Here is a 25,910-nt window from a genome sequence, read left to right as displayed (position 1 = left end):
AATTAATGGATCCATACTATTATTTTGTAGGTTGTTATGGAATCCCTTCTCATGAGATCTGTGATGGATGGCTATGTGCCCGGTGCAAAAGAAATGCATGGACAGCAGTAAGTGGCTTATTCATTCCATCCATTGTGGGTCCGTTTAAATCTAGTGGTACATGTACTTTTGTGTGCAGTTCCACACTTCCCTGTTTTTCTAGTCTTCTCTTTCCAAATCATCCTACTGAGTATCTCTGTATCCACTGCAGAAATGTTAAATACATTTCTAGGCATCACCCCCTGCTCAGGAACCTACAGAGACTAGCAGTTTATTAGAGCATGTCCAAAATACTGCTTCATGTTCTTTCCCAGTTTGGTTTTGCAGTTCTAGAAAATAAGTATTCTGAGTGACAGTGAAGATGGGAATCTCTGGGACCTCGGAGGAAACCATGCTCATTCACAACTATTCCAATAGCATGAGCTCTTCCCTGTTTATTCATTTATACATTCATACTTGAGCAAATTTTAAAGTGTTTGTGCTAAGCATTGCTGTGAACTTGAGAGAAACTATAACAACCAATTATTCCCCATTTGGGAAACACAGATTTCTCTTCACCTAAACTGTTTTCCCTGAAGACACTATAGAAACTTTAGCTTACACCCAAGCATTGCACTCCATTCCATTCATCTACCAATTCACTCATTTTACAGTTTGATTATGTGTTGCATTAATTTTTCTTAAAAAAATTCTCTTCCAAAAGGTATCAGAACATTGTTGAAGGTGGAGACCAGTCAGATCTCAAGACTGTATCCCTCATTCTTGATTTCAGAAAAGATGCTCAGCTTCGTTTTGATTATAATAGTAGCCTTTGCTTTATTCCTTAATGATCTCTAATGACAATGGATTAGATCTCCTTGCAGCCAAAGTTAAAACACTGAGGCACAATGTAAGGACCATGCTTTGCATGATGAAAATTTATGTCATGATTATATATGTGTAGCTCTCAGTGTGGAAATAGACATATGGTAACTATAAATTAAAGGCATCTGTAAGAATGACTTTCTGTATGATTTTATTGCTGGTATTCACTTTGGATAGTGAGGGGAAAGCAGGGAAAAATATGGACCATCTTTATAGTCCAAATAATCTGATCTATGTGATATTAGAGGTAATATCTCCAGCTTAAGAATTCTTTTCATTAGTGGGCCCAGATAACATTTTGATATTTCATTTGGTTGATCATTACATTAACAAAAACTGTATAACTGCACAGCATCTTTAAAACAGCCAGGAAGTCCTGCTCTAATATATATATATTCAGCTACTGTTTACCACACTGGTTCTACTCCTATTATATGAGCCAAAGCAAAATCTTATATTATGAGTCAGTTTTACTGATGATGTCCTCTCTTTCACCCTGAAGTGTAGATTTAGAATTTCAGTTCAGTTGCTCAGTCGTGTCCGACTCTTTGCGACCCTATGAATCGCAGTACGCCAGGCCTCCCTGTCCATCACCAACTCCCGGAGTTTACTCAAACTCATGCCCGTCGTGTCAGTGATGCCATCCAGCCATCTCATCCTCTGTCATCCCCTTCTCCTCCTGCCCCCCAATATCTCCTAGCATCAGGGTCTTTTCCAGTGAGTCAACTCTTTGCATGAGGTGGCCAAAGTATTGAAGTTTCAGCTTCAGCATCAATCCTTCCAATGAACACCCAGGACTGATTTCCTTTAGGATGGACTGGTTGGATCTCCTTGCAGTCCAAGGGACTCTCAAGAGTCTTCTCCAACACCACAGTTCAAAAGCATCAATTCTTCGGCGCTCAGCTTTCTTTATAGTCCAGCTCTCACATCCATACATGACCAATGGAAAAACCACAGCCTTGACCAGACGGACCTTTGTTGGCAAAGTAATGTCGCTGCTTTTTAATATGCTATCTAGGTTGGTCATAACTTTCCTTCTAAGGAGTAAGCATCTTTTAATTTCATGGCTGCAATCACCATCTGCAGTGATTTTGGAGCCCCCCAAAAATAAAGTCTGACACTGTTTCCACTGTCTCCCCATCTATTTCCCATGAGGTGATGGGACCAAATGCCGTGATCTTAGTTTTCTGAATGTTGAGCTTCAAGCCAACTTTTTCACTCTCCTCTTTCACTTTCATCAAGAGGCTTTTTAGTTCCTCTTCACTTTGTGCCATAAGGGTGGTGTCATATGCATATCTGAGGTTACTGACATTTCTCCCAGCAATCTTGATTCCAGCTTGTGCTTCTTCCAGCCCAGCGTTTCTCATGATGTACTCTGCATATAAGTTAAATAAGCAGGGTGACAATATACAGCCTTGACGTACTCCTTTTCCTATTTGGAACCAGTCTGTTGTTCCATGTCCAGTTCTAACTGTTGCCTCCTGACCTGCTTACAGGTTTCTCAAGAGGCAGGTCAGGTGGTTTGGTATTCCCATCTTCTTCAGAATTTTCCACAGTTTATTGTGATCCACATAGTTGAAGTCTTTGGCGTAGTCAATAAAGCAGAAATAGATGTTTTTCTGGAACTCCCTTGCTTTTTCAGTGATCCAGCGAATATGGCAATTTGATCTCTGGTTCCTCGGCCTTTTCTAAAACCCGCTTGAACATCTGGAAGTTCTTGGTTCATGTATTGCTGAAGCCTGGCTTGGAGAATTTTGAGCATTACTTTACTAGCGTGTGAGATGAGTGCAATTGTGTGGTAGTTTGAGCATTCTTTGGGATTGCCTTTCTTAGGGATTGGAATGAAAACTGACCTTTTCCAGTCCTGTGGCCACTGCTGAGTTTTCCAAATTGCTGGCATATTGAGTGCAGCACTTTCACAGCATCATCTTTCAGGATTTGAAATAGCTCAACTGGAATTCCATTACATTCACTAGCTTTGTTCATAGTGATGCTTTCTAAGGCCCACTTGACTTCACATTCCAGGATGTCTGGCTTTAGGTGAGTGATCACACCATTGTGATTATCTGGGTCATGAAGATCTTTTTTGTACAGTTCTTCTGTGTATTCTTGCCACCTCTTCTTAATATCTTCTGCTTCTGTTAGGTCCATACCATTTCTATCCTTTATTGAGCCCATCTTTGCATGGCATGTTCCCTTGGTATCTCTAATTTTCTTGAAGAGATCTCTAGTCTTTCCCATTCTGTTGTTTTCCTCTATTTCTTTGCATTGATCGCTGAGGAAGGCTTTCTTATCTCTCCTGGCTATTCTTTGGAACTCTGCATTCAAATGGGAATATCTTTCATTTTCTCCTTTGCTTTTCACTTCCCTTCTTTTCACAGCTATTTGTAAGGCCTCCTCAGACAAGCATTTTGCCTTTTTGCATTTCTTTTCCATGGGGATGGTTGATCCCTGTCTCCTGTACAATGTCACGGACCTCCGTCCATAGTTCATCAGGCTCTCTGTCTATCAGATCTAGTCTCTTAAATCTATTTCTCACTTCCACTGTATAATCATAAGGTATTTCATTTAAGTCATACCTGAATGGCCTATTGGTTATCCCTACTCTCTTCAGTTTAAGTCTGAATATGTCAATAAGGAGTTCATGATCTGAGCCACAGTCAGCTCCTGGTCTTATTTTTGCTGACTGTATAGAGCTTCTCCATCTTTGGCTGCAAAGAATATAATCAATCTGATTTCGGTGTTGGTCATCTGGTGATGTCCATGTGTAGAGTCTTCTCTTGTGTTGTTGGAAGTGGGTGTTTGCTATGCCAGTGCGTTCTCTTGGCAAAACTCTATTAGCCTTTACCCTGCTTCATTCCGTACTCCAAGGCCAAATTTGCCTGTTACTCCAGGTGTTTCTTGACTTCCTACTTTTGCATTCCAGTCCCCTATAATGAAAAGGACATCTTTTTTGGGTGTTAGTTTAAAACGTCTTGTAGGTCTTCATAGAACCATTCAACTTCGGCTTCTTCAGTGTTACTGGTTGGGGCATAGGCTTGGATTACCATGATATTGAATGATTTGCTTTGGAAACGAATAGAGATCATTCTGTCGTTTTTTAGATTGCATCCAAGTACTTCATTTCAGACTCTTTTGTTGACTATGATGGCTACTCCATTTCTTCTAAGGGATTCCTGCCCACAGTAGTAGATATACTGGTCATCGGAGTTAAATTCACCTATTCCAGTCCATTTTAATTTGCTGATTCCTAGAATGTCGACATTCACTGTTGCCATCTCCTGTTTGACCATTTCCAATTTGCCGTGATTCATGGACCTAACGTTCCAGGTTTCTATGCAATATTGCTCTTTACAGCATCGGACCTTACTTCTATCACCAGCCCTATCCACCACTGGGTATTGTTTTTGCTTTGGCTCCATCCCTTCATTCTTTCTGGAATTATTTCTCCACTGATCTCCAGTAGCATATTGGCCACCTACCGACCTGGGGAGTTTCTCTTTCATTATCCTATAATTTTGCCTTCTCATACTGTTCATGGGGTTCTCAAGGCAAGAATACTGAAGTGGTTTGCCATTCCCTTCTCCAGTGGACCACATTCTGTCAGACCTCTCCACCATGACCCGACCGTCTTGGGTGGCCCCACACGGCATGGCTTAGATTATGGTTTTAGTGTGTCTGCCCTCTGATGCCCTCTCGCATGCCTCTCACTGCTCCTTACATTGGACGAGGGGTATCTTCTCACAGCCGCCCCTCCTGACCATGAACGTGGAGTAGCTCCTCTTGGCCCTCCTGCAGCAGCCGCTCCTTGGAGGTGGGGTAGCTCCTCTTGGGCGGGGCCCCTGACCTCCGGGGTGGGGTAGTTCCTCTTGGCCGCAGCCCCTGACCTCGGGCGTGGGGAAGCTCCTCTAGGCCGCCGCCGCTGCTGCGCTGTCGTAGCCTGGTGCTCTTGGTCGCTAACGCATACTTTGGGCAAGGGGCAGCTCCTCACGGCCGCGCTTCGGCGCGGTCCGTCGCAGCCGGCGCGCTTCGGCGCGGTCCGTCGCAGCCGGCGCGCTTCGGCGCGGTCCGTCGCGGTCCGTCGCAGCCGGCGCGGTCCGTCGCGGTCCGTCGCAGCCGGCGCGGTCCGTCGCGGTCCGTCGCAGCCGGCGCGGTCCGTCGCGGTCCGTCGCAGCCGGCGCGCTTCGGCGCGGTCCGTCGCAGCCGGGACTGTAGCCTACCAGGCTTCTCCCTCCATGGGATTCTCCAGGCAAGAATACTGGAGTGGGTTGCCATTTCCTTCTCCAGGGGGTCTTCCCGACTCAGGGATTGATCCTGGCTCTCCTGCATTGCAAGCAGATGCTTTAACCTCTGAGCCACCAGGGAAGACTAGATTTAGAATTTAGAGCTACTCTAATTCAGTTCACCAAGGCATGAAGAATTCTCTGTTGCATCCGCAGTTACTGCTTGGCTCCCATGCTTACACGGAGCAGTACTGTCAGCTCACGGTACCATTGTCCTTTGCATGGCAGAGCCAGGGCCAGGCCTCGGTCAGCCACCCTGATTACAAGGCTGCTTCTTATCAACTATGTCGTTTTCCTTTAGTATCTCTTCAGAAGGAAATACTTAATCTTTCTCTGTTGATTTAAAACATCTTTCTATTAATCTTAACCTCTCTGTGCCCTGAGAAAATACAGTGTACCTTTTGTATTTTAATATTGACACCATGTAAATCTCTCTCAGTGTGCGATAGACAGGAGCTCTTGAACACAACTTTGCATTGATTTTTTTAGACCTACATAATGTCTTAGCTCTAATTGGAAATGATTCACAGTGGTCCAGTTATTATTATTATTTTTCAGTTTATCCATTTTGAGTGAACTTTGTCCATGAAGCTCTGTTTCTAAATTTTTCTCTTGAGAAATAATTGAATTTCATTTTAAGCATTGGAGAGAAGTAACTGATAATATTTTAGCTTTAACACCCTTATTCAGTATGGCATCCAGTGTTGCAAATTTATATTTTACTAAGCATATGATTCTTTGGATTTTGTGGCTGGAATGGTTGCATTTGGGAAATACACTTAGACTTGGCTTCTTAGAAATCAATCTCATATTGTCAGTTTTAGGTTCCAGAGGAGCACTGGACCTCCTTTTGTATGGAAGCTCTTAAGAACCTAATGGGAATCTTAATAGTGCGGCTGAAGTCAAATGATATTTCAATGCTAGCTTTTATTTCAGTGACTCTGATTACTAACTATTTCCTGGGATTTTCTGTCTTAAACATAGTTTGTGAAAGTAAGGCTTATTCATCAAGAATACAGAAGACTCCAGTAGCATATTTTTCTTGAGATATATGTTTATACAAAAAATGTAATTGTTTCAGTTAATTATATTTCCTTTAATGATTATTGCTTTGAAAATCTTACAGGTAAGAAGAGGGTACCTGAAACACCTTATATTTATTTTCATAAGGTGTGTGTTAGAATCGTATGCAGTAGTTCTATTTTTTAAAGAATAAAAAATAAAAATTAAAGATTAAAAAGAGCACCTGTTGATGGGTAAATGGATTAAAAGAAAAGTGTCTCTATACACACACGAACACATTCACATATGCACACATATGTACAATGATTATTCAGCCATTAAAAAAAGAAGGAAATTCTCTTGTTTTGTTACAACTTGGGTAAACCTGGAGGGTGTTACACTAAGTGGAGTAAGCAGAAAAAGACAAATACTGTATGCTTTCATTTACATGTGGAAGAAAAAAAAACAAAAGCAAAGCAACAACAACAGAAATACAAACCTGAACTCATAGATACAGAGCATAGATTGGTAATTGCCATGGGCTGGGGGAATGAGGGAAATGAGTGAAGGTGTCAAAGAGTATACATTTCAGTTACAAATACATTCTGAGGGTGTAAGTACAGCATGGTGACAATAGTTAGCAGTGCTTTAATAGATACTTTCAGAGAAGACAATGGCACCCCTTGTCTTCCCAGTACTCTTGCCTGGAAAATCCCATGGACGGAGGAGCCTGGTGGGCTGCAGTCCATGGGGTCGCTAAGAGTCAGACATGACTGAGCGACTTCACTTTCACTTTTCACTTTCATGCATTGGAGAAGGAAATGGCAACCCACTCAAGTGTTCTTGCCTGGAGAATCCCAGGGACGGGGGATCCTGGTGGGCTGCCGTCTATGGGGTCGCAGAGAGTCAGACACGGCTGAAGTGACTTAGCAGCAGCAGCAGCAGCAGTAGATACTTGAAAGTTGCCAAGAAAGTAGATCTTAAATGTTCTCACCACACACGCGTGTTTGCCTGCGCGCGCGCACGCACACACACACACACACACACACACACACACACAAAGGTATTTAATGTGAGGTGATGGATGTGTTAACTAACCTTATTATGGTGATGATTCCTCAATATAGAGATATATCATGTTATCACATTGTACAACTTAAACTTATAAAATAAGTCAATTATATATCAATAAAACAGGAAAAAAGAGGGAAACTATAATAGTAACTATATCATATAGGTAAGTATCAATTATTTACATTTTTGAAGTAAAGACATCATAAGGTTTATTTCAGCAAATCCAGGCCATAAATAAATGAATAATTAGCTAACTAACTGAAGTCATACATTAACAGGTAGTTGGACTTGGTAGTTGCCGATGTGCACAAGACTGGAATTAGTGTTCACAGACCAGCTGTCTTTTTATTTATCAGTTCTAAGGAGTGGCAGTCACTGTGGGCCAAAGTGCCCTGCTAGCTTTTCAGTAACTGAAGACCAGAACTTTGTCTCATTTTTCTATAATATTCCTAATACCTGGTGTAGTGTTGGATCATTTCTGAACTTATAGAGCCTTTATCTGTGACCTTTAGTATTCTCACCATTTCTAGATTCTTGGTTTAGTCCTCAGTGTATTTGATTTTGCTACTTTTTTCTTTTTTTACTTTATCCACTTACATCAATTAAAATGAGAAACAAAAGTCTTAATTGTATGTAGTAGAGAAAGAGATGACTTACAAATTTTGAATTACACCCTAACTTGGATTCTAGAATCCTGGCTCTGTGCCCAAATTCAAGTGAAATGAAATGAAACAGTTAAGAAATTCCCCAAATACCTGTCTTTTGTGACGTAAGGTTATAGCTCTCATAGTTATAATTAAATATCATTGCTCTGTGCCTGTTTGTCTTATTTCAGTACTGCTCAGATAAATAGACAGACCTGTGTGAAAGCTGTACATGCATTTATTACATGTACATGTAATAAATGTTAAGCTTATAACCCAGCTTTATTAGAATGTTTTATTTTCAGCTCTGTTTTGTTTCTAGCTCTTTTGTGCTTATGTGATTCATTTTGGAGCAGTTTGTTCTCCTTCATTATAGTAACACTTTAGAGCATATTCTAAACATTACCGAGTTCTGTTTTTAGGTGTTGAATGTCAGCACTCTGATTCTGGAATGTGTTTCTAGTTATTTTGAGTCTTAATTTGTATCTAATTACTTTTGACCTAAGTTACTAGAGTTCATGTCTAATCTGTTTATCAGTTTCCCCTTTATAATAACTAAGTTACTGCTAATTAAGAACATAATATTCACACTGTAAAAATGCTGACTATGTATTGCTTTCTTTCAAGTTTTACTGCCCACCCCCCCCCCCCGCCATTTTCTTTTTTATTCCTACTTTGAAAAATTGTTTTTAATTCTGAGTATTTCTGTGAAATACCTGAACTCTGTGTTAGAGCTTCACTTCTAATTATGAAGGAGGATGTTAGTTAAATATATGGATTGAACTGATAACCTGAATACTTTTAGTATTTAGTAATAAATCATGTGCTTAATACTCTGTAGAGTATTAAGAGGTAGTATGCTAATAATCACAGAAGGATTTTCTATGCTATCTTCTAAAGGATTTATATTATTGAATTTTAAAGAACAAAACATAAGCAGGTTAAGAGGTTAAACTTTAGGGATAGTGTAGCTCTTTGATGGTTGTTTCTCTCCAGGAAATTTGGATGTTTCTTTTGAGCTAGGGGGAGTGTGAGGTTTTGTTTCAGTGGTGTAAATGGGAGTGGAAATTGCATGGGAAGATTGGTAATTTATATCATGGAAAGCTGTGTCATACTCAAGTTTATGACTACAAATCATGAGTTGTCAATCTTCTGTCCATGGTAGCTTTAAGCTGGTGCTGTAGTTTTTCAATGTTAGTGAAAACTTCCAGTGTCTTTTGTGCTATGTCTTACTAGGGAGCTTTTTAAATTACCTTATATAATTCTTGCAGGGCAAGGCAGGGTAGATCTAGTGACTCACATACCTGTAATCTAAAATCTTAATTAGAGGAAGATTTAAAAGCAATGTAATGAGAAGATTCGATTAGAGACGACTATCTAAGGCCTCTTCTGACCCTGAAATCCTTTGATTCTGTGTTGTTTTGTATTCCCATTTTGCTTTAATTAGTTTTCCTTAAGAATTGGGCACCTTCATGAAATCTAAATTTATTTCTGTACTTCTTAACCTGGTCAGAGGTGATGAGTTACAGGAAAGTACAGGAGTAAAAGTGACATTGGTAACTATTGGCTGGATCAGTGTAATTTTTATATAATCAAGGAAACTTTCATTTTTTTAAAAACGTGACTTCAAAGCCTTACTGTAATTTTATCTGGATTATGCAATATGCATTATCTTCTGGATAATGTGTATTATGCAATATGCATTATCTTCTGAATTTCTTTTTATTTCAATATATCCCTTTCCTCTTAATTTAGAAGAATTTGTTTAAATATTTTTATTTGAACGTAATATAGCAGAATACACAGTTGCATGTTATATTCTTGAATAGTTACTGTCGTGCTATAAAAAGGTAGATTTTGAAATGAAAAAGTTAAAAAAACACTTAAAAAATTCTGTATAATGAAATAGTAAACTAGGTTGCTGTTGTTGTTTAGTCATTTAGTCACGTCCAACTCTTTGCAACCCCATATAATTAGGGCTTCACTATCTAGGATGTACTCTGGGCTTCCCTGTCCTTCAGTGTCTCCTGGCGTTTGCTCAAACTCATGTCCATTGAGTCAGTGATGTCATCCAACCATCTCATCCTCTGTCACCTCCTTCTCCTCCTGCCCTCAATCCTTCCCAGCATCAGGGTCTTTTCCAGTGAGTTGGCTCTTTGCATCAGGCGGCTAAGGTACTAGAACTTCAGCTTCAGCATCAGCCCTTCCAATGAATATCCGATAATATCCTTTAGCATGGGCTGGTTTGATCTCCTTGCTGTCCAAAGGACTCTCAAGAGTCCTCTCCAACACCACAGTTCAAAAGCATCAGTTCTTCGGTGCTCAGTTTTCTTTATGGTCTAACTCTTAACTCCGTACATGACCAATGGAAAAACCATAGCTTTGACTATATGGACTTTTGTCATGCAATCTTGACGCCAGCTTGTGCTTCATCCAGCCCAGAATTTTGCTCGATGTACTCTGCATATAAATTAAATAAGCAGGTGACAATATACAGCCTTGACGTACTCCTTTCCCAATTTTGAACCAGTCTTTTGTTCCATGTCTGGTCCTAACTATTGCTTCTTGATCTGTATACAGATTTCTCAGGAGACAGGTAAGGTGGTCTGTTATACCTATCTTTTTAAGAATTTTCCATAGATTGTTGTAATCCACACAGTCAAAAGCTTTACTATAGTCAGTGAAGCAGAAGTAGATGTTTATCTGAAATTCCCTTACTTTTTCTGTGATCCAGTGGATGTTGGCAATTTGATATCTGGTTCCTCTGCCTTTTCTAAATCAAGCTTGTACATCTGGAAGTTCTTGGTTCACATCCTGTTGAAGCCTAGCTTGAAGGATTTTGAGCATTACCTTGATAACGTGTGAAATGACCTCTATTGTACGGCAGACTGAACATTCTTTGGTCTTGCCCTTCTTGGGATTGGAACTAAATCTGACCTTTTCCAGTGCTATGGTCACTGCTGAGTTTCCAAATTTGCTGGCACATTGAGTGCAGCACTTCAGCAGCCTCATTTTTTAGGATTTGAAATAGCTCATCTGGCATTCAGTAGCTTTGTTCGTGGCAGTGCTTCCTAAGGCTCACTTGACTTCACCCACCAGGATGTCTGGCTCTAGGTGAATGATCACACCATCATGGTTATCCGGGTCATTAAGACATCCTTGTACAGTATTTCTGTGTATTCTTGTCACACATTTATTATTTAAGAGCATTTATTCTCTGTACAATAACAAAGTTGCATTATATATTATAACAAGCATAGATAGCATTCTGATTTTTTTCTTCAAAATTGTTTTAAGAAATCAAAAAGTAAATATATAAGTTTTCACCTTGGTCACATATCTATTCTCTTTATTTTGCTTATTTGTTTATTTGTTTTTTTAATAAACTAAAAGATATGAGCAAGCTGTACCTTGATGATCATTTGGTATTAGCATTTTCTTTCCTCTTACAAAAAGTGGAATATGCAATTACAGTGATTAAAAACATTTTAGTTTCTGTTTATTTATTCTTATTGCTTGATGTAAATAAGTGGCATCTATAGATTGAGTAACGGTTGCCATTCATGCCCTCCAAGGCTTAGACATAGCTATTGTTTTGACTTTTGAAAGAAAGTGAAGTGTTTTCTCTTTATGAGTCATAATCACAAAGTTAAAATCTGGAAGTACCTGAGGTAGTGGTCTTTAAACCACCCACCCCCATAATGTTACTAAAGCTTGTGAACTAAAAAAGTCTGTTTCACCTGTTCAAAAGTATTTATTTATCTGAGCTCTTAATCTTGGAATATACCGTAGTCTTAAATCTCAACTATTAAGGCTCAGGTAAAAATGATTAACTTCTTGGAAAGTTGGTAACTCATCTTTGGGACCCATGAAGTCCCCCTGTTAAATCTGAAGGCAGTACTTTCTCTCTCTTTCTGACATGGGAGTTCTCTTAGGGTAGTGATCATTAAAGAAAATATATGTAGTTGAGAATTATCTTACCATATTCCATAATACAACCATTATTTCTCCTCTCCAACTCCTTAGATAAGATTAGTGTTATAGGAACTTAACCTGGCAGTCCAGTGATTGACTCCATGCTCCCAATGCAGGGAACATGGGTTCAATCCCTGGTTGGGGAACTAAGATCCCACATGCCACATAGTACTGCCAAAAAAAGAAAAAAACGGTGGTACTGATAATAGATGTTAGAATTGCCAATCATTTGGCTCTTAGAAGTCTTGTGTTTAAAAAAAAAAAAATAGTTCCATTTAAAAATTTTTGACTTACAAATTCAGAATAGTTGTTGATTTAAACGTTATCTACTCTAAGTAGCAAGGATACTAGCTTCCAACTTTCCTAGCTTCCAAAAAATTTCATGCTGACAGAGACTATACATTTCTCCATCTATCTCAGAAGTCTCATTTTACAGATACTAAGCCAGGGGTTTGAGAGAGTAAGTCCTTTGCCCAGGCTCTCCATTCTATATGGTAAGAGAGTCCAGACTCATGGTGGTGCTCATGCCTCTAGATTTCCAGGCCCAGAATCTTTTTTGTGTTTTGTTTTTCCTCGGTTGCTTGTTTTTAGAGTGGAAAGAAGGCTGAATAACTGACGTAATTTTGAACCATGTATTTGAATGATTTCAATTTGTTTACTTTGAAAATAAAGTCAACACTCATAGTGCATTTATTTGGTCATATACTTAGTATGGAATAATTAGTGTTACTGGACAGTTGAGCAGAGAAGTGCCCTTACTTTTTCATATCGACTCTGGTTTCTGCCTGGAGGACATTTTCCAGAGTTGAATGATCTCCTGGATCTAGTTTCCCAACTGACAACCGAGTTGACATTTTTCTTTAACAAAGAGCTCTGAAGTAGCTTTGTAGATTGGAGCCACTGGATTTTAGATCTTATTGGCTTATGGCCTTGAGAGGTCATGGCAACACTCCTGCACCCTGTGATGTGTTTTATGCTTTTTTTTATTTTTATTTTTTCATTTCATGGACTACTGTCAAGACCACGTGGTGAGAGGCTATCTTTGATCCTTACAAATAATAAAAACAGCGAAGTAAAGAAAAGAAAAAGAAAAGGAAGACCATGTTCTTGTTAGAGACCATGGCTCTGTGTAGCCAAGTGTTTGCTTGTGAGGTGTCTCTGGAAGCTGCTGGCCAGACCACATCTCACATTCAAGCTAACACGTTTGAGTTCAGAATCACCTCCTGCCTCTGAGGGAGGCAGATTATTCTGAACAGCTGCAGACTTAAACCTTGGCGCACAAAGGCCAGAGTGGTAATAATTACTTTACTTTAACCAAACAGAACAGCATGTTGGAGGATATCAATTTTCTTGACAGCCTAGTTATGATGTGGAGGCTTTTCTGTTGCTGCTGCTGCTGCTAAGTCGCTTCAGTCGTGTCCAACTCTGTGCAACCCCATAGACGGCAGCCCACCAGGCTCCTCCATCCCCAGGATTCTCCAGGCAAGAATACTGGACTGGGTTGCCATTTCCTTCTCCAATGCATGCAGGCTAAGTTGCTGCAGTCATGTCCGACTCTGTGTAACCGACTGCTTATAGGCTAAAACAGTAACACTCTTTTTGTCCCCCTCCTGTTCATTCTTCTCCCTTTTGCTCAGTCGACACTGTCCCTCCCTACCAACCTTCCCCACCCCCCAACCCTGCTGGTACTGCAGAGAAAGAAAGAGAAGTCTACATAGCTTATTGTAACTGGAACTATATTCATAAATAGCTTCTTGATTGAGAACAAATGCCTCATTAATCTTAAGTGCTTCAACCAGAGAGCACAAGTGAAGTCAAGAAGAATAATGACTGACATTATGGGGAGCATAGCATACTGTTCTGCACACCAGGATGTGCATGCCCCGAGGTCACTGGGCTGCACGGTGCGTCTCCTTAGCAATGAGGAAAGAGATCCTCAGGAAGTGTGGAGTGGGAAAAATGCCTTGCACGCATTTCTCATGAATGGCAAAAACTAGTCCAGTGTCAGGATGAAGGAATCATGTATTTTGCTGTTTGTTACTGAAGGTCATGGTGGGAAGAAAGAATAAACCAGCTGGATTTTTACTTGAAAGCCACGTGTTGTATAATTTTAAGTACTTTGCTCAGGATCCTGGAAATACTATTATGTACATACGGTGAAGTTCCATGTAGATTACTTTGGCCAGTCTTAAATTATCGGAGTACTTCTTCCTAACATGGCACCATTGTGTGCCTGGTCTTCTATCAGATAGGTGCTCTGCAAACTTCAAGGTAGTTTTTACACTGCGGTAAGGAATGGCATCAGAAAGAAAAAAGGTGGAAGGGGTGTAATTTGAAACGTAGAATATGATATCCTGTTCTTCCGTAATTGTCCTTTCGTACAAATGGCTATATGCTTGTATTTTAATAGTTAAAGTGTAGTGAGATCCCTGTCACCTCCCAGCATGTCCACATCCTAATCCCTGGGTCCTGTATGTTACATTGCATGAAAAGGGTATTATTCTGTTTACTTAGGTGCATGCATTGTAGTCAGAAGGGTCCTGTAAGTGAGGAAGAGGGGGACAGAAAAGGGCATAGTGATGCGATGTGAGATGTGCTTGACCTGCTCTGGCTGGCTTTGGGGGTGGAGGAGGAGGGCCAAGGACCAGGCATACAGGCTCCCCTTAAAGCTGGAGAGGGCAAAGAAATGGATTCTCCCTGAGAGTTTCCAGAAGGGAGTGACCTGGCTGACACCTTGATTTTAGCCCAGTGAGACCCAGTTTGGAATTCTGATCTACTGAACTTTGTGTTGTTTTAAGTCATTGCGTTTGAGGTAATTTGTTATTGCAGGAATAGAGGACTAAAGGGTGTATAATTCAAATTCAAATTTAAACTCAAATTCACCCTGTTCTGACAACCTTTTGAAACACTTAACTGTTCGGCATTCCACTAGGTATGTTTTATTTTCAGTGTCAGCTTTCTCTGACTACCTTCTGTGTCTCTAGCCCACACCCTCTGGTTCTGGGCCTCCAGCAATCCTTTCACCTCACTATGACACATGATTCAGTGAAGCTCCCAGCTTTCTGCAGTCTCTCCCTCCCGTCTTGTCGTTACTTCCGTTTAAGCCGCTGTGTTTCTTTGTACATACTCTCAGCTCCCTTGCCTCTCTCTGACGTTGTTACTCTACGTTGGCATACCTCCACCCTGGCAAATTCAGCTCTACTCCGTGCCCACACCCCGTAGCTGAATGGCTGTGGAGAAACACCCAATGTGCAGGTTGCTCTTGCTTTCAGTTGCAATTGGAGGTAGGTCTTCCCTGGTGTGGATAATTCATGTTGCATTCTCATCATCCATTCTTTCTACCCCTCTCTTGGCTGACTGGTTCATATCTTCATATTTCCCCCATCCTTACCCTCACCTCATCAAGTCTCTCCATATTCACAGAGAAATGGGAAGACAGCAGTAGAGACCTTAAGGTTTCAACCTGCTTCATATCTATAATATCTCTGCTTCTCTCTAACACCATCCCCTCTTTTATACACAGGATCATCATTCCAGTAATTCATCCCTTTCTCGCCCACATCTCTGTTCCAGATGATTCTCAGTATCATCCACACAAGCTGTTATTTCTTCCATCTTCAAGTAAACCAAAAAACCCTCTCTTTCTTCCTACTAGCTCTACCCTATTTCTCCATGCCTCTGTAAATATAGTAAAACTACTGAAAGGCTTATCTTTATTCACTCTCTCCACTTCTTCTCCCCCACATCTTTCTTAAATTTATTTCAGTCATAGATTTTGCCCTGTGTTTCCTTCGACACTTCTGTTGACCACTGCTTCCTGTTTGAAGCAGTCTTCAGTTGACCTGTAGGATCCTGCCCTCCTGCTTTTTGTCTTCCCTGGCCACTTCCTTTCACTCCCCAGAGTTCAAAATGTGGGCTTCTTTTCCATACTAATCCATCTGGTCATCTCATCCCATCTCATAGTTGCTTTAATAGTTGTAAACAGCATCTAATCATTGGTGGCTTGGACATTCCTATGTCCATCTCAGTCTCATCTATGTGGCCTGCTTTATGACAGCATCTCCTGTTACATGTCCATCAGCTCAAATGCACCCTGTCCTGAACTGAATTCTAAATCTTCTTCTATAGCCTTCCTTATTTCCAGGCCTTCTAGCTGCTGAGGCCAAAAACTTGATAGAGTTAGACTTGATGCTTTCTTTTTCTCATACTCCACATCTGTCTGAAAGTAAATCCTATCTTGTTTACTTCTAAAATGAATCTTGAATCCTGGCCACTTCTTAGTCACCTCAGCTGACATAATGCAAACTTAATCTACTCATTAACTCTTTTCCTGGATATGGTGGTAATCTGATAGCTTCTCTTCTCACTTCTACCCTTGAACCACTATTGTCTACTGTCAACACAGCAATTGGGATTTAACATGTAAGTTAGCATTTAACATATTAACATTTAACAGTTAACATGTAAGTCAGGTTATGCCCTTAGTGTATTCAGACTGTCCAGTGGCTTCAAGCTATAGCCTTTTTTCAAGGCCTATGAAGCTTTATGAAGGGCTTCCTAAGTGGTGCAATGGTAAAGAATTCGCCTGCCAGTGCAGAAGATGCAAGAGACGCAGATTCAATCCCTGAGTCAGAAAGATCCCCTGGAGGAGGAAATGACAACCTGCTGCACTATTTTTGCCTGGAAAATTCCATGGACAGAGGAGCCTGGCAGGCTACAGTTCATGGGATCACAGAGTCAGATATGACTAAGCGACTGAGCACCATCTAGCTTTATCAGATTTTCTTCCTGTTACTTACTGATGACCTTTCCTATTAGAAAAGGCCATCTGCTGCCAGCACCTTTCCATAGAGAACTCCATGGCCCACACTCATGATGCTTAACACCCTCTACCATGTAAATGATCTACTGATTTAGTGTGTCTGCTCTTCCAGCCAGAGTGTCTCTTTCATAGCTTTTGCTCAGTGTCTAGGACATAACATGGTGATTAACCAATATTTGCTGATTATGTTTTCACTTATAATACAAATTAGGTGTGAGCATCTAAGTTAGGGAACTCATTTGCTTATATAAAATTCATTGGAGCCTGTGAAATTTCCTTTCAGAAGATTACTGCAAGAAAGTATTTCATTTATTCAATTTCCTAACCACTCAGAATTCATGCCAGCCCTGTCCTATCATGAGATTCCAACCTCTCTCCAACCCTGATAAATGAGCCCCATCTTCCGAAATGGTTCTTCCATGTTTTGTTGATCAGCATTTTGTAAGCTAGTTTTCCGTTAATGTGATTAATTACTCTTTGTTTTCCCAGCTTAGACAGCCCTATTTTATGGTTTTGCACTTCTGTTATGAACATGTCAGATAAATAAGGGTGTGGGGAGGTACTTCAATCTTGTAATTTTTCCATAGCACTGAAAATTGGCTTTAGTGTCACTTATGGATATGTCAGCTAAAATGAGAGTTCCTTACGAGGCAGCTTGAGAATGTTTGTATTGGCGTTTCTTTAACTGATGTTTTATAGAAGAGCCATTGGAACATGATTTCCCTCTAGGACAAATAATGAACGATTGTGATAGTCATATTCTAACAGTGCCCTTCCCACCATTGTTGTTAATGTTGTGTCAGCAACATTATAAATGCTTCTTTTCATGGTTTAATAACTGAGCTGTACAGAAACCACTCCATGTTGTAAATTGATGTACTCTCTGTTCATCTCGGTGGTGATTTTTTTTTTTATGAAACCAAAATTTAAAAGTACCTTGGTATTGCTAAAAGGGAATTTTGTGAGTGGTATTAAGTGAGGGACAAGGATCTAAGCAGGAAAGATGCAACATCAGAATATGATCTGAAGTTATGCTTTTTCATCCAGCTTTTAACTGCTGTGGGGTGGGGCACATAACAGGATCGCTCTTTCAGTGCTGTGCTTGGGAGGCAGGAGGAGCAGCCACTATTGGAGAAAAACATAACAGAAATTTCAGCATTTTTTGGTTTTGTTTTAGGAAACATTAGTTGACTAGCAATATACCTGTATCTTTATAATAGTGAGTCATTTTACAATGGGTGTTATTGTTCCTAGAAAAGCCATGCTCATAAACATTAGATAAAACAGGGCTGGCAATGAGCATTCATTGTGGAGTTGTATTTATTTATTTTGTTCTGCAAGGCTAAACAATTTTAGTATCTTTCCAGGTTAGGTTGGAAAGAAGTTCGGGTACACTAAAAGACTAGCAGAAATCATAGATGCCCATTTAAACTATTCATTTAAGTAAAAAAAAAAAAATGTAAGGAATTTTAAATTACATATTTGATGGAAAAAGTTTTAATTTCTTTGTGTGTCTGTGGGTTTTCTTTTTCTTCTTCTTTTTTTTAATGTAAAAGTAGTAAGTATTGTTAGGAAAGTTTCCCATTCCCATCACTCTCAAATTCTCAAATCTCACTGTTAATAGAAAACTACCCATACTCTTTGTCATTCAGCCTTTCAGATATTTTCTGTGCATAAACTAATATTGTATTTTGTTGTTCTTGAGAAACCCAAATGGTGTCACAGTTTATTTAATATCTTATCTTAGTGTTTTCAATTAATATTACATTGTATAATTTTTAATAACTAATTGTTGGATTTGCCATACGTTGTTCATCACTTTTAAATTTTAAACCTGAAGGTAATTAAAAAATTCAGACATTACAAATAAATCTTAAGTAACTGACCATTCCAGCTCCTCCCAGAGGCAACTGTTTTCTCTATTATGAACAGAAATGAAATAATAGTCATTGTACATTCCTACTTCTGCATGGATATAGATGTTTACCTAAGGTAGATTCCAAGAAGGTATCTTGCTTGTTGTAATTTACGTGCATTTAAAATTTTGATTGATAATGCCAAATTATTGTCCAAAGCCACTGTTACAACTCACACACCCCCAAAACTATAGATTTCCTGATTTAAAAATCTGAGGCTAATGCTCATTATTTCATTTTTCATTTCCTTTATTCTTGAAATTGGATATCTTTTGTGTATTGGCAGTGAAGATTCTTTGAATCTTTTGCCTGTTTTTCAAAAGTGTAGATTTTTAAAAATTATTTTTTTGATAACAATCTTTGTTTTATATTGGAAATTTTTGAATTGTTTTATGTCTATTTAGTATTTTATCCTTGAGAATTTTAAAACTTTGATACAGTCAAAATTTATCTCTTCTACCTGCCTTTTGTTTTTTTAAATGTTATGTTAACAAGCCATTTATCCTGAATTCATCAATATTTCTGCTTTCAACTTCTTTCACTAGTTCTGTTTTTGAGTATGAGTCTGTAAATTGGTTTATTTTACACTAACCCATTCTAGGTGTTCTTCATTCCTTCCTGCCACTCTTGATTCAGCCTGCGGTCATTTTCCTTCATTTGGAAGATTTTTTTTTTTTTTTTAGAAGTTGTATAGTGTGGATTCTTAGGAGACAAATTCTCTTAGATTTTTGTCTCTATGAGATTATTTTTAAAGGATATTTTCCCTGGAAATAGAATTCTAGTTTGCCAGCTTTTTTCTTTCAATATTTTATGGATATTGTTTCATTGCCATTTGCTGCCAATGTTTCTGGTTGGATTTCAGATGGAATTCATATACTTGTTTACTGAATATGTCTTTTTTTTCTTCTGCTTTTAAGATATGTTCTTCATATTTGGTTTTCAGAGTTTTGACTGTTAAGTATTTAGGTATGTTTCCTTTGTATTCCTCTGCTTGCAGTTTGCTAGGCATCTTGATTCTGTGGGTGTCTTTTATCAGCTTTGGAAAGTTCTCTGCCATTATCTCTACAAGTACATATATTTTTTCATCTATTATCGTTTCCCTCTTCTTCTTGGAATCAAATTATGAGTAAATTGAATAGGTTGTTATTTTCTCTTTGTTGCTGCTGTTTAGTTGCTAAGTTGTGTCTGACTCTTTTTCAACCCCATCCAATAATTCTAATGTCTTGTTTGTCTTGCTTCTGACTTTATTGACTACTTTCTTGATCATGTTATATTTTCTTGCTTTTAGTATAGCTTTTACTCTTTTTGATTGTGTGGTGAACATTTTGTCTGTAGTGAATGAAGTTAGTATCATTTCCAGAAAGAGGGTGCCCCTTTGTCAGGTTTTTAGAGTGGAGGTGAAGTCAGCCTGATTGCACCTGAGTAGGGTCTGAGCTGTATTCTAGTTTTCGTTTGATTCAGCCCACTGTGATGTCAGGTGTTTGGAGGGTGGGATCAGGACCTTGCTTTCAACAGTGTCTGTTTTCTGGGCACTATAAGGACTCTAGCATTTGTCTGGTTTCCACAGCTGGGTTGGCATCTTTAAAAAATATGGGAAATTTCTCTTTGATTTAGAGCAGCTGCCTGGATTTGGGGTTATGGGAGAGGTTTCTTTTCTCTCCAGTTCTTCTTCTTGGAATTCTCTAGGCCAGAATACTGGAGTGAGTAGCCTTTCCCTTCTGCAGGGGATCTTCCCAACCCATGGATTGAACCCAGGTCTCCTGCATTGCAGGCGTATTCTTTCCCAGCTGAACAACAAGGGAAGCCCAAGAATACTGGAGTGGGTAGCCTATCCCTTCTCCAGTGGATCTTGCCGACCCAGGAATTGAACCTGGGTTTCCTGCATTGCAGGTGGATTCTTTACCAACTGAGCTATCAGGGAATCAGTAGTTCAAATTAGTTTACAAATGAATGGCTTGACAGGTTGACATCTTTGTGTTTCTACCAGACCAGCTTGTTTGACCTATGTGAGGAACAGTGAGTCAAAAAAAGAAAAATGGTATAACTGGACATGATTTTACTCTTTCCTAGTTATTTTTTCCAAATTAAGTGAATTAAACAGAAACCATGGTATCATATAATATCATGTAGATCAAAATAGCTTTACTTGGCCTCAGATTTTTTTTGTCCTTTACTAAGAAATACGATTTCTACTCAAGCAGATCATGGCAAAAATAACTCTGTCGAATCACTGTTTCTTAACTCCATGTTAAGTCACTGGAGCCTGAAGTTTTCTTTCCGTAGTACTCCCACCAGTATGTGAACATGGTCTTTGCAGTTTTGTGACGCTTTGATGATTTTCAGGATTTTTGCTCTGCCTATTTTGCCGTATTTTTTCGTTTATTTAACAAATTCTTATGGAGGGTGCTCTCTCTATTGGGTGTCGTTATAAAGAATCACCTAACAAATTTCTGCCAGCACTCACTGAACTAACAGTTTAGTGAGGACAGCAGAAGGAATTCAATAAATAGTGAACAAAAGTAACAAGAGGGAAGTGACTGAGCAGGGGATTAGGAGACTCCTCCTTGAGGAATCAGCATTTACTTTGAAATGTCAAGGGTGTGTTCAGTTTAGAGGGAAACTCATGGAAGGTGGGATTTACAGAATTTAATTGATTCAGTCTCAGATGAGAGGAAGATTATACCTTCTAGCCTGAGTTAGAATGGCTGGTTGATGCCACTGCTGGGAAGCTGGAAGAGTTCAGACTTGGGAAAACATGAGTTCAGTCCTGCACATACGTTTGAGCTTCCTGTGGACTGTCAGACATGATAGAAGTTAAATGTTTGAGTCAGTGACCTTCTGGGAATCAAGGTAGTGGATCAGATGCCCAGCAAACAGGTATGGAGAGGAGTGAATAGGCCCTACTACAGAAATTACAGTGTTTAAGGAGCATGAAAGAGATGCCTGTAAAAGAAAGCTAAGGATCAACTTGAGATGGAGGACAATGAGGAGAGTGTCCGGTCATAGAAACCACAGGAAGAAACTGTTTCGGGCACAATCAGTTATGTTGAATGCTGCCAAGAGGTTAGGTGAACCAAGGCCTTTGAATTGTCCATTGATTTGTGAGCGGGAGGTACCAAAAGAACAAGTTTCATGTTGTGGCAGGTGAGAGTCTTCTTAACTCCACTTAACATCTTGAGTCTACAGGTTCCACTTTACAGGATGTTCCTCCTGTTGTCGGGGTGCTATGCAGCACATGTACCTGTTCATGATCCTAATCAGGTGTATGGAGCAGCCTCCATGCTGCTTTGCTGTTTTTAACTCTGCCAGCTCGTCCCTTTAGGCTTCTTCTCACTACTAGTTTCATTAATCAGATAGCTAATTCTCTCAGTGTCTGTACTCCTCACAGTCTACAACTCTCCTTTCCCACATTCCCACTTCATACTCACATCTTTTTATATTGAATGAAAGTATCTGACCTTGTGTTTTGTTTTTATTTTCATTCTCTCTCTGTAGAAAGTGTGTTAAATTACTAGAAAAAATACTGAAAGTTAAAAACATTTTATGAAATAGTTACTGAATAATTTGGATGTTATTAAATAATTAAAATTATTCTATTTTTCATTTTCAATATTTTGATTGTAAAATTTCCCCTTTATGTGTGTTTCATCAAAACCAGTTCTTTGAAAGGCCCCTGGAATGTGGCTTTGCCCTAGAGCATGTTCTCCATCACGTTCTTGAGCTGGGTTTGTGACGGATTCAAGCGGATGGCCATAGGGCAGCCTTTGCAACTATGAACCTTTAATAATCACCAGGGAGATTTCAATCAATGTGTAGAGACTTCCCAGACAAATAAAGCCGTTGAACATTTCTGGTATTTTCTTTCTTTGCTCCCTATTAAGAGTTCTATAGATATGTTGATTCTCCTCAGTAGTTTTGGTATTATTCTCAGAAAAATAAATGCTGCAGAGTTTGACACCCCATTATTATTAGATAAGTTAGAGGGATCTAATCTTCATAGACTTGGGCAAAGCTGTCAAAATCATTTAAAGGAGATCACCTGGGAGAATAGATAAAGAAATTTTATATAGACAGCTTGAAGGAAAAGAAAATACAAACACCAAATAACCTGTAACTATTGAAAAAAAGATATTAGTGCAGTAAACTGGGAGTGTAAGCTTGAGGTTGAAAATAAAAAAGTTGCTTAGATATTTAGTTAAAAATTCTAGGTCAACAGAAGGCATTGCTTTACTTTTTGGCCATATTTTCTTATGGAGTTTTTCATAAAATTGTAATGAGAAGTGATAAGTATATCTTTATTATGTAAAGGGAGTCATCTTGGAGTGAAAAGTATATGCCAATCTAAGACACATAAAAATGCCAAAAATAGAGGGCTTTCCCTGGTAGCTCAGTGGTAAAGAATCCACCTCCCAATTCAGGTGACATGGGTTCGATCCCTGGTGCAGGAAGATCCCACATGACACAGAGCAGTTAAGCCCATGTGCCGCGACTATTGAGCCTGTGTGCTGGAGCCCAGTAGCTGCAACTACTGAGCCCATGTGCAGTAACCCCTGAAGCCAGCACGCCCTAGACCTGTGTTCCGCAACAAGAGAAGCCAAGCAATAAGTCCATGCACCACAACTAGAGAGTAGCCCTAGCTCGCCACAATAGAGACCCAATGCAGCCAAAGATAAATAAATAAATACAATTATTTTTTTAAAGTGCCAGAAATATAAAGTTATTGTGGGGAAGATAAAGGAATACATTTTATGGCACTGTTTTCTGTTTTTCTGGAAAGCCTGCATTTATCAGAATAATTTTTCCAGCACTATTTGCCAACAGAAAGACCCAAGTGATTCTTCTGTAAAGAGTGTTCTTATAAAGAGCTTCCTGCTTATCCCTGTATTAGAACAACGCCTGCCACGACTCTGCTTTTTAGCCATCCCGTATACAGGAATGGATTCCAGGAACTAAAGGGAACCGAGTTGTATGTGTGTGCCTCTGTTGTAGAATTCTAGTACCTACCTCTCCACACATCAGTTTCTGGTGTCACAGGTTCACCCAGCAATGGCGTTCTTGGTGCTAGGATAATGCCAATTCCCTCCAGGAGATACACACACCCAGAACGCTGTCGGGTGTCTCTCACCTTCCCATCTCTCTTTTTCCTCTCCCCTCTTGAACTGTTAAGAGATAGTCCTTCATGAAGTTACTGATAGTTTTCATTTTAAAATAGAAATCTAGACTGTATGGGGATAATAGTGCTGACTTTTATTACATGGCTCTAATAATTGTGTGACATTTGTTTCTGCCCTAGGAGTGCTGTCTCTGCAATTTAAGAGGGGGTGCGCTTAAGGAAACTAAGAACAATAAGTAAGTAGTGCGTTAATTGTGTGGAATTTCATCATTTCCTTCTCCTCTTTTGAGTGTTGAACCTCTGGGTTTATAGTGTGCTTTGCCTCTCATTGTTGTACACATTTGTTCCACAGCTTTGTTTTTATTAATAAGTTAAAATGTTTGGTCTTTTTTAAAAATGATTTTTAATTGGAGGATAATTGCTTTACAATGCTGTGTTGGTTTCTGCCGTAAAACAGCATAAATCAACCGTAAGTATACACATGTCCCCTTCTCCTTGAACCTCCCTCCCACCCTGTTCCACAGCTCTTGCTGTTCAGGTGCAAGGTGGAGATTTTGTACGTGTTCCAGAAACCATTATTGACAGCACATGCGCCTCCGCCGGGTGAAGGTGTTCTCAGGCTGCTGCTGTTCTGTCTTTGACGTCATAAAGAGTAACCCCTCTTTCACTAACAGAGTTTGAAGACAGCCCGTATTCTCGTGCCATTGGAATTCTTGTTTTTAATTTGATGAATGCTGTTGTTGTAATAAAAGCAGAATATGCCTGAAAACAATGAAATCTGTTATCTTCAGATAAATAAAATCAGTTATAATCATAGCATTAGAACAAAACCATTTACTTTTAACACCAGTAAATTAACAAGAAAGTGTATATTCTAAAATAGAAACATAGGGAGAAAAGATTGATTTTACAGTTTAAAGGGGCCAGTTGGAAAATATGAAGAGACTCATAAGTGAACAAAAAAGATGGGTAATGTTTCTATGGCAGTAGCTGAAATGTATTTTTGCCTGAATTTTATCTTTATGACCCAATTTAATCATTTAAGATGGGGCCATTGCAAATTATAGGTTCCTATAAAATAGAAACTTGCAGAAATGATTTAGGTATAGGTTGTATTATGGCACTTGAGAGCCACATCCAGCCCCAAGATATGTTTTATTTGACTGACACCATTTTTTAATTTAATTCAGATTTTAAAAGTTGAGAGTTATACCAGTCAGTATGAAAACCTGGCCTAAAGAGAGTAGACATTCTCTAGGTTACCGTGATTTACCAGTATATGTTTATTTGGTTTCATCCTGCCTGGCCCAATGGACACTGCAGTTGAGACTCCTGGAGTAATATAATGTAATGTCATGTAATCATGTGCATGCACACATGTTTCTGATTGTTTATAAGGGAGAACAAAGGCATTTATCATTTCTGTGTTGGTAAAGTTTAGTCTAAGAGACTGTATTTGCTTGATTTTGGATGTTCATCTCTTAGTCTTAGTTAACTAAGTGACACTATGCTAAAAACTATTGACTGGTTCTGGGACTGTTACATGAGTGGTGCAGACTGCCAGATGATTTAGGCGGTTCCTGTAAAGATGGAGGCGATAAAGACTTCTCTTCCTTCCCCTGGACTAGGACAAAGAGAAGTAATGTTTGCTATAAATTATAGTGTTTATTTAGATATGAAAGAGTGCCCTGTTGGGGTTGATACTTATCCTCTCTCCTGGTGGTCTTTAAGGGCAGGATGGAGTCTTATGTTATTTGAGTGAAATAACATGTTTTGACTTAAAAATAAGTTGACAAATTTGATAATTCTTTCAAATCTCTTTAAACCTCGAGTCTTTATGTTTGTTTGAGGCATAAGATTTATGAGAAACTTAATAGTGTTAATGTGGACGTTGTCATTTTTCTGGAGTGATTCAGAATTTGAAAGGAGATACACAAGATTTTTGAGTAACCTCTGGGAGTTGGTGATGGACAGGGAAGCCTGGTGTTCTGCTGTCCATGGGGTCTCAAAGAGTCAGACATGACTGAGCAACTGAACTGAACTGAGCACAAGAGTTTTAGAAGGAAACAAGGGAACAAGTTAAATTTCATTTCCCCTTATCTGTTGGTTCCTTTGGTTATAGCAGGATTGCAATAAGAAACAATTTAATGAAAGACTTAATCTGCATTAATTCTTCTA

The 25,910-nt window shown here is 39.2% G+C and overlaps 1 protein-coding gene across 4 annotated transcripts in view; it reads left to right on the top strand.

The window, feature by feature from the left end:
• The window catches only part of KDM4C (lysine demethylase 4C), a 397,429-nt gene that overhangs the window by 245,011 nt on the left and 126,508 nt on the right, over window positions 1–25,910 (top strand). For all 4 annotated transcript variants that reach the window (XM_065907905.1, XM_065907903.1, XM_065907906.1 and 1 more), the window contains 2 exons: window positions 31–107; window positions 23,913–23,968. In XM_065907905.1, coding sequence (XP_065763977.1) covers window positions 31–107; window positions 23,913–23,968 — 133 coding nt within the window. The remainder of the gene's footprint in view (window positions 1–30; window positions 108–23,912; window positions 23,969–25,910) is intronic.

Source organism: Muntiacus reevesi, chromosome 17 (genome assembly GCF_963930625.1).
Source record: "Muntiacus reevesi chromosome 17, mMunRee1.1, whole genome shotgun sequence".
NCBI lineage: Eukaryota > Metazoa > Chordata > Mammalia > Artiodactyla > Cervidae > Muntiacus > Muntiacus reevesi.
This window is presented reverse-complemented; position numbering and strand designations above follow the sequence as displayed.